The sequence below is a fragment of the Garra rufa genome, chromosome 4 (genome assembly GCF_049309525.1).
Source record: "Garra rufa chromosome 4, GarRuf1.0, whole genome shotgun sequence".
NCBI classification, from domain to species: Eukaryota; Metazoa; Chordata; class Actinopteri; order Cypriniformes; family Cyprinidae; genus Garra; species Garra rufa.
This window is the reverse complement of record NC_133364.1, coordinates 15532384-15541615: the sequence shown is the minus strand read 5'-3', so window position 1 is coordinate 15541615 and position 9232 is coordinate 15532384. Positions and strand designations below refer to the sequence as shown.

The following is a 9232-nucleotide window of genomic DNA, read 5'->3' as shown; positions in this document are numbered from 1 at the left end:
AAATAAAAAAGCTGATATTGTCTTAACTGGTATAAAAAAAAATTAAATACAACTGTACTGTCTAAACTGACAATCAGTGTAGGTGACAAAATTTAGTCTGACCAGTGATAGTGAGAGTCCCTGTGCTATTGGATTTGCCACGGTCATTCTCAGCATAGCATGTGTACGAGCCCTCGTCACTTTTTGACGCATTCAGAATCTCCAGACTTCCATCATCCCAAACTAACATCCTAAAAAAAAATAAGGATAAAGAGAGAAAAGGATGAAGATAGCTGTAGTCACGCTTCTATCTCTGCCACAGCATTATGATTCACCAGTTCAAGATCGACTAACTAGCCTCGAAGAGTTGGTGAGCAACTCTGAACCTCGTTTCCAGAAAAACTTAGGTTTAGGAGCAGCGCGGGGTTTGCACTCTATAACCACACGTCCGTTTTCAGCCCCGAGCAGAACCTTCTTCACTGGATTATAAATGAATGTTGGTGCACAGGCTGTGAAGAGACCATAAAAGACACTCAACCTTCAACAAAACATATGTACCTTTTATATACAATACTTTACAAGTGTAAAGAAGCATTTAAAAGCTCACAGACGACCCGAAGCTCTGCGCTGGCATAGATGGTCCCCCATTCGTTTTCAGCAACACACTGATACATCCCCGAATCCTCAAACGTGAGACTGGAGAACTTCAGCTCCCCTTTGCCATACTAAAAAAGCAGAACAGACATGATTACGATTATCATATAAAACAACCGGAAGTTCTCATATGGGTTTTCCTCAACAAATTAAACAGTGTATTAACTGAATAGCCATCCTTCAGCCAGCGTATCCAAGGTAAAGGCTTCCCCACAGCAACACATCTGAGAGTGAGCTCACTTCCAACATCTTTCTCTGTGTCATTGATATGCTCTGCCCACTCTGGAGCACCTGAGGACACAATCAGATGAACACAATAGCTACATTTGAAAGTTTGAATTTAAACGCAAATTTTAATGGTAACCCCAGATATTAAGACTTGTATGGGGGTTAATATAACATACCGGTAATGATTTCTTTTATTGAAATATACAGTAGAAAACCCATGAAAGCCATTGTTTCAATGATGTAAAATGGTTGAACTTGGTGAGCTACATAAGCAATGGAATGAGCAACTTGGAAAATTAAATACTGATACAATGCCACATTGTGTGGCTTTCAGTTGTATTTTTCAGTCGAAGGGCAACAAGAGAAGCAATGTAAGTCTTTACTGTTTTCTTAGCGATAAGAAGAGGAGAAAAGAACGGGAAGATGCCTGCGAATGAATAAAACTTCCTAAAGACCTGCGTCTTTGTTCTCTCCACTTTAGCCCTGATGCCTTTGAAGCTTTTAGTCGACCACAGCTACTAAAAGAGCTTACAAACGGCAGAGACAAGAAACGCTAGATGCCATCCTGGCAGGATGTAAACATGCTGACGCTTGTCATGACGCCGCAGCCACTGAAGGAGTTTCTCAGTGTGGATTTCACTCGATATTTGGGGACGTGTAGACTCCTTGTGAGGAAAAACATCAATGGTACAGCCTTTGGTTTAAGTCGACACTTATATCCATCACCATCTATAAGCTCTTTCAGTAGCTGTGGTCATTGTATCAGTATTTTATTTTCCGAGTTGTGTTGCAGTAAAAATAGCAACAGGTAGCACCAGCAGCTCAAAGAGTGCAATTATTTGACTTCATCGAAACAATGGCTCTCCACACAGTCCATAAAATGTATAAAACGATGTAGATTTTTTAATAACGTAAATCTTTCATGGGTTTTCTACTACATATTTCAATAAAAGACATTTTTTAAATACTATGACTAAGGTGTACTACTCTTTTAGTGTCCTGTTTTTTTTTTTTTTGCATACTGTAAGTATTTATTTTAGACGCAACAATTTTTAAGTTTAAAGAACTTAATAGTTAAATGTCAAAAGCGACATTAAAGATATGTATAATGTTATGAAAGATCAAATAAATACAGTTCTTTGAACTTCAATTCATCAAAGAATCCTAAAAAAAACTGATCACAATTTTCACAAAAATTTGAAGCAGCTCAACTGCTTTCAACAATGATAATAAGGTTGAGCACCAAATCAGTATATCAGAATGGTTTCTGAAGGATCATGTGACACTGAAGACTAAACCAAACCAGAATGTCTGTTTTTCAAACAGTAAGATACTTTTACCTTCCACATAGAGCCACTGTCGATACCAGTCCATCCCTTTAACGTTGAGCGTCTCACACTCATAGCTCCCTTCATCCTCATACTGAACGTTAATAAGGTGCAATAAAGCTCCATTCATGCTGACCTCATAGTTGGGCGGGAGATCAGCATCTAACTTCCTCCAGCGGATGTGTGGGAGCGGACTAAAAGGTAAACATTGAGTTTATATTGTTAAAAACAACCAAAAATGAAGGTGTAAAGAACAACTATGATTCACTAACAAAAAGTACTGTTATATTACTGTGTTAATTGGACATACACCATGTTTATTAAGAGTAGCATGTTAATACCAAGGTAAATGAATAGCGTATTCATTCAGTACCACTGTATTGTATATACAGCATGAAAGTACCATAGTATCACCACAGTACCATGCAGACTACATTTCCAGTATTTCCAGTATCAAGATTTTTAATGTTTTTTAAATCTGCTTACCAAGCCTGTGTTTATTTGATCCTAAGTACAGCAAAAACAGTGCTATTTTTAATAACTGCTTTCTAGTTGTATACATTATAAAATTGAATGTATTCTTATGATTTCAAAGCTGAATTTTTAGCATTATTACTCCAGTTACATGATCCTTCAGAAATCATTCTAATATTCAGATTTGCTGCTCAAAAAAAACATCTATTATTATTGTTGTTGTTGTTGTTGTTGTTGTTGTTGAAAACACCTGAGTAGAATAGAATTACGAAAAAACTTACACAACTGTTTTAAATATTGATAATGATAATAAATGTTTCTTGAACAGCAAATAAGCATATTAGAATGATTTCTAAAGACTGGAGTAATGATGCTGAAAATGTAGCTTTGATCACAGGAATAAATTGCATTTTAAAATATATTCAAATAGAAAGCAGTCATCTTAATAAGTAAAATATTTAAAAATGTTGCTGTTTTTGCTGTGCATTGGATCAAATAAATGCAGGTTTGGTGAGAAGAAAAGTCTTCTTTAAAAACATTACAAATCTTACTGTTCAAAAACTTTTGACTGGTAGTGTATATGGACAACTGCGTTTGTTGACTCACTTTCCAAGAGCAAAGCACTCCAGAGTGATGTTCTGATGCACCAAAGCATAAGTCTTGGGAAATTTCACACGGATATCAGCAGGATACCGCTTCACCTCCTCTGTGCAAAGGGCAGAGATGAAAAGTTAGGTCATTTATTTACCTTTAAAAACAACAGTGGGTTCAATAAGGCAATTATGAGCAAAAATCATAGCATTGTGCATAATGCTACAGCACTTACTTTCTATTTGTGGAATCAGAGGAATCGGCATGCTGAAAACACTCTTGCCAATAGTAGGGCTTGACACGAAACAAGAATAATTCCCAACGTCAGATGCCTCGACTTTAGCGATGTACATATTTCCAGTGGTCTGAGACACGAAGCGCCTCTGGTCTGGGATGATGAAGTTGGGGAAGTCATTGTAGATCCAGCGGAACATCACCTCACCTGAGAGACAAACAAAACAACTGACAGAAATTAATGCTGGAAAGAAAGTGAATCTATTAGGTACCATGCAAGCACTCTCAAAATAAAAAAAGGTACAAAGATACAAAGGTACAAAGTACCTTTTAAAAGGAACACATTTGTACCTTATTTACTGCTAAGAGGTGCATTTTAGTACCTTATTTTTCGTTAAACTGTGTTTGTCTTGGTGACGTGATCATGTCTTACTTGGATAGCGAGAGGGAGGAGAACACAGTAGTACCGCTCCCTGTCCCTCCTTAACATGTACAGCCTCTCTCTCATCTGTTGGGAACTGGTTCAGGTCTACAGCCCGAAAAAGAAAAAAAGAAATAAAATCTGAGAAAAGATCATATTAATTGCAAATATAATAAGTCCTACTGTATCCGTCACATACATCCAAATTTGACGATGGCCTCTTTGCTGATGACAGTGCCGTACACGTTCTTAGCCACACACACATATTTCCCAGCATGCTTGCCCTTGTCTGGGTTGGTGATGACCAGGTTTCCTCCCACCAGGCTAAAGTGCTCATCAGGCTGTTCCATCAGTTTAATTTCCCAGTTGTTTAACCACCATCTGTGAAATATAACGTTTTATTAATGACCTTCTGGTTGACTTCCTCATTGATTCTTCTGCAAGTGCAAACAATCAGGTAAACACCTCAATGTAATTCCCAGCGGTAATGAGAAAGTGAAAAAATTACTTGATAATGGCTGGAGGGTTGGCTCGTGCTCTGCAGTTCATGGAGATTTTGTTCTCTGGTGAATCTTCCGCATACACTGTGTCCAAGGGCTCCTCCTCAAATATGGGCCCAAAGCCAGTGGCTTCCTCTGATGGACAAGACATGAGCCAGCATTATATTTAATATACAAAAAAACTACCCAACAATTTAAATGGTAACATATCAATATTTCATTCTATGTATTTACTTGTAGGTAAATGTTATAGACTTACTGTCAAAAATTCTGGGTTCAAAGATCCTGGGTTTAATTGCAGCTGGAAAATTAAAGAAAACATTTTAGAACAACTTTAGTTTTTACAGGATTATAATGAATATTAAGTCAGTATTAACTAAAGTAAGTAAAACAAACATACAGTTGAGGTCAAAAGTTTACATACACAATGTTATTTTACCAAAATAAGAGGGATTATACCAAATGCATGTTATTTAATTTTAGTACTGACCTGAATTATGTATTTTACATAAAAAGATGTTAACATACAGTCAATAAGAAAAAATAATAGTTGAATTTGTAAAAATGACCTGGTTCAAAAGTTTACATCCCCTTGATTCTTAACACTGTGTTGCTACCTGAATGATCCACAGCTGTGTTTTTTTGTTCAGTGATAGTTGTTCATGTGTCTCTTCTTTGTCCTGAACAGTTAAACTGCCCGCTGTTCTTCAGTAAAATCCTTCAGGTCCCACAAATTCTTTGGTTTTCCAGCATTTTTGTGTATTTGAACCCTTTCTAACAATGATTTTGAGATCCATCTTTTCACACTGAGTACAACTGTTCTTCAAATTCAAAAAGTTTTCTTCCTTATAAAACATCACAGTTCCTCAGTTCTCCGTGTTAAAAGATGAATCTCAAAACCATACAGTCATTGTGGGAAAGGGTTTAAATACACAATTTCTGAAGAACAGCAGGCAGTATTACTGTTCAGGACAAACAGGGGACTCATGAACATCTATCACTGAACAAAAAAAAAAAAAAAAACACAGCTGTGGATCATTCAGGTAAGAATACAGGGGGTGTAAACTTTTGAACCAGGTCATTTTTATAAATTCAACTATTATTTTCTCTTGTATGTAAACATATTTTATGTGAAATACCTTATTCAGGTCAGTACTAAATAAACAACAACATGCATTTTGCAGATTCTAAAAGGGGATGTAAACTTTTGACCTCAACTGTAAAAAGGGTTTCCACCCTTGAAGATGCTCATGCACAAATTTTTTTTGCTAAATCATGGTATAACTTTGAACCTAACAGCTAAATAAACACACACACACACACACACACACACACGCATTCAGTTCCGTACCGGTCGATAAAAAGAAGTAAGCCAGAACACACAGAAGCATGGCTGGGGTCACCATCTTGATCTGACCGTTACAAACCAAGCCTGAGAAGGAGAAAGAGACAGAAGCTGCAGTTTTGAAAGCTACTGAAAGCTGCTTTGTCTCACTCTGATGTGCAAACGAAACATTAACGATTTATCACATCCTACCAATGTTAGCAGTAAATCAGACAAAGACAAAAACACAAACACAGACTATGCACACATGCATGTTTACGCCCACAAGTTCAGTCATGACTGCAGATGTAACACATAAAGGAAAGGTAAATCTGAATCTGCACACATACACAGCTGCTATATGCTACATGGAATGCTTCCTAACACATGCAGCATCTCTTATTTGCTGCCACTGCACTTTCACACATGCTCACAAAGGGTGAGTAAGGACGTTTCTACCTGCCACCTAAAATGTGTCCATTCATCATGCATCTCAAGAACACATTTGACCATCCATCCATCTCTCTAAACATTTGTATTTGCAGCATGTTATGCACATGTGCTCTACATGAATGCATTGCATTTTCAGCAATCTCTTATAATCTCATTGCATCCTCTGATCTGCTGTCTGCTCTTGTCCTGCACACTCGGATTTAGGTCACTGCATGTCTACTGTCTACTAAACTCACACTAAGGGAGTGGCAGTAAAAAACTAGCAGCTGATCTGAATTATCTTTATTGAAATACATGAATTTATATTTTAAATGAACAGAGTATAAAAATAATAGCTGGATTTTACACTCCCTTTCCTTATTATTATTATTTTTTTTTTGTGTGATCGTAACACATTAAGTGTATTTTCAAACACTGCGTAATTTATGATACCTCTTTAGCGCCGCACTCCGGCATAACACTGCCATTATAATTTCTATCCTTTTTGTTGCCAGGAAACTGAGGACTAACTTCTGTCCCGTTTAAAGTTTAGGCAAGTAAATATCATGTAATTAACTCGCATAACAGCTCGCTTCTGCATAGCAATTACCAAATTTATCAATATGTTAAAAATACTTCATATAATGTCATTAGTATGAATTCACACTATTAATTTTATAGTTTTTTTTTTTTTTTAATAATACCTCTAATATGTATTCTCATTTTATTATGTATGTCGTTTTTTTCTGTCTTTTTTTAATATAGGGATGACATAAATCATGACCGGACTCATCCACCCTGTTTCTTCTGCATTGCGGTATTCCCAAACTGCGCGGAACACCTTCATCCGGACTTCAGCATGCAGAATAAACTCCTGAAGGCCATAGACACATCATATTCTCACTAGAAACCCCCAAAGCTCTACATATCATCATACCAGCAGCAAACTTACCGGAAGAATGCGTTAAATCCTTCGTCAAACCCTCAGATCTGGATCAGAACCACCGCGTCGTCCCGCAGCCCAGCGCGGAGACAGACACACGGCCCGCACGGCACCAGCCTGCTATTGGACGAGAGCGGAAGCTGCGCATGCCAGGATGCCGTAACACAGAGGGATGCTGTCTCAGTCCATGTGCCGCTGCAGTGGATCTTAAAGTAGTCAAGGTGATTTTAAGGCATTTATGAATTATGAGTATAAAATGTATACAGACCAGCACGTGATATTTGGTGGTTTAAGGTAAAAAGAGGCTTATCCACACACATCTGTTCAAATCCAGTGGATTACATTCTTACACTGGCATGGGGGAGGGAAAGAAATAGATTATTTGTTGTTTGTATGGAGAAACATCAATGCAGGGAGGAATTCTGTGGCACTCCAGATGTGGCTGTAGAATATTTTTCCACAAATTTTGTATGCATGCAAATTTGACGGTACACTCATTTTGTATTTTCAGGACGTTTTGGAATATTTTTCCTTTCCCGAAATGTGTCACTACCGAAACACAGTAATGTATAATTAATAAGAAGGGTTATATTGACCTATTAAGATTTTGTTTACATCTACCTAGTAATTTTTTTTTTTTTTTTTTTGCTATTTTATTTTATGTTTTTAGAGGTAAATCAACAACAATTACATTTTTAACAATATTTAAAGTGTAATTTATGAGATTTGTTCTATTTTTTTTTTTTTTTTTTTTTTTTTTTTTTTTTGTAAAAGGCATAAAGCTAATCATACTGATTTCAAAGTTAAGGATTTATTAGTTCGATTAAACGATGAACCAAACGCTATCATAACATCTTAGTTGATAAGTCAATATACTTTATTATTGACAAAATATCCCATGTTTTGGTTGTGACTGCACATTTTCGGTAGTGACAGTAATGTTTGGTAGTGACCACACTAAAACATACTAAAGTACAAAACATTTGCATAACTGAACTAAAATGTTGTTTATTTCCCCCAAATAAAGTATTATGTAAATGATATCACTACAGAAACTTCACCAAATGACGATATTTCAGTCGTGACTGTTTCGGCAGTGACAATTTCAGATACTTTTGAGCCTATCTCAAAGATGCTAATCAGAAAATGCTAGCACAGTTCTGAAAAGTTATACACACATATAAACAAAATTTTATGGAATAGTACCCTAAAAAACCAACGTCAAAACCGAATCTTCCCCAAATAAAGACATTTCAGTTGTGACTGTTTCAGTAGTGACAATTTTAGATACTTTTGAGCCCAGCTCAAAGATGCTAATTAGCACATGGTTAGCTAGCATAGTTCTGAACAATTATACACACATAAAAACAAAATTTTATAGAATAACCCCTAAAAAAACAACGTCAAAACCAAAACTTCCCCAAATAAAGACATTTCAGTTGTGACTGTTTCAGTAGTGACAATTTTAGATACTTTTGAGCCCAGCTCAAAGATGCTAATTAGCACATGGTTAGCTAGCATAGTTCTGAACAGCTATACACACATAAAAACGAAATTTTATAGAATAACCCCTAAAAAACCAACGTCAAAACCGAATCTTCCCCAAATAAAGACATTTCAATTGTGACTGTTTCAGTAGTGACAATTTTAGATACTTTTGAGCCCAGCTCAAAGATGCTAATTAGCACATGGTTAGCTAGCATAGTTCTGAACAGTTATACACACATAAAAACGAAATTTTATAGAATAACCCCTAAAAAAACAACGTCAAAACCAAAACTTCCCCAAATAAAGACATTTCGGTTGTGACTGTTTCAGTAGTGACAATTTTAGATACTTTAGAGCCCAGCTCAAAGATGCTAATCAGCACATGGTTAGCTAGCACCGTTCTGAGCAGTTGTACACACATAAAAACTAAATTTTACAGTATGTAATAACACCCCAAAATAATGATAATAATGTCACTACAAAAACTTCCCCAAATGTTTTGGTTGTGACTGTTTCGGTAGTGACAATTTTAGATACTTTTGAGTTCAGCTCAATGGTGCTAATGAGCACATGATTAGCTAGCACAGTTCTGAACTGACATACACATATAAAAAGTAAATGTTATGGAATAACCCC

The 9232-nt window shown here is 36.3% G+C and overlaps 1 protein-coding gene across 1 annotated transcript; it reads right to left on the bottom strand.

Moving 5' to 3' along the window:
- Positions 1-73: 73 nt before the first annotated feature.
- Positions 74-7368, bottom strand: LOC141332793 (contactin-1a-like). The gene is made up of 13 exons (XM_073837753.1): positions 7118-7368; positions 5761-5841; positions 4669-4710; positions 4418-4544; positions 4109-4290; positions 3922-4017; positions 3490-3696; positions 3270-3369; positions 2202-2383; positions 800-924; positions 587-704; positions 338-488; positions 74-230 (listed from the first exon to the last, which is right to left on the bottom strand). Exons 2-13 carry the CDS (start codon positions 5813-5815, stop codon positions 74-76), a joined length of 1542 nt encoding a protein of 513 aa, XP_073693854.1. The 5' UTR covers positions 5816-5841; positions 7118-7368.
- Positions 7369-9232: the final 1864 nt, after the last annotated feature.

Bases quoted from the DNA above. Each gene is read 5' to 3' on its own strand.
- LOC141332793 (XM_073837753.1), bottom strand. From the start codon at position 5,815: ATGGTGACCCCAGCCATGCTTCTGTGTGTTCTGGCTTACTTCTTTTTA. The intron at 4,545-4,668 runs GTAAGTCTATAA...CTTGTCCATCAG, and splicing joins TGAACCCAGAATTTTTGACA to AGGAAGCCACTGGCTTTGGG. The intron at 705-799 runs GTTAATACACTG...CTGCTTTTTTAG, and splicing joins GGCTGAAGGATGGCTATTCA to TATGGCAAAGGGGAGCTGAA.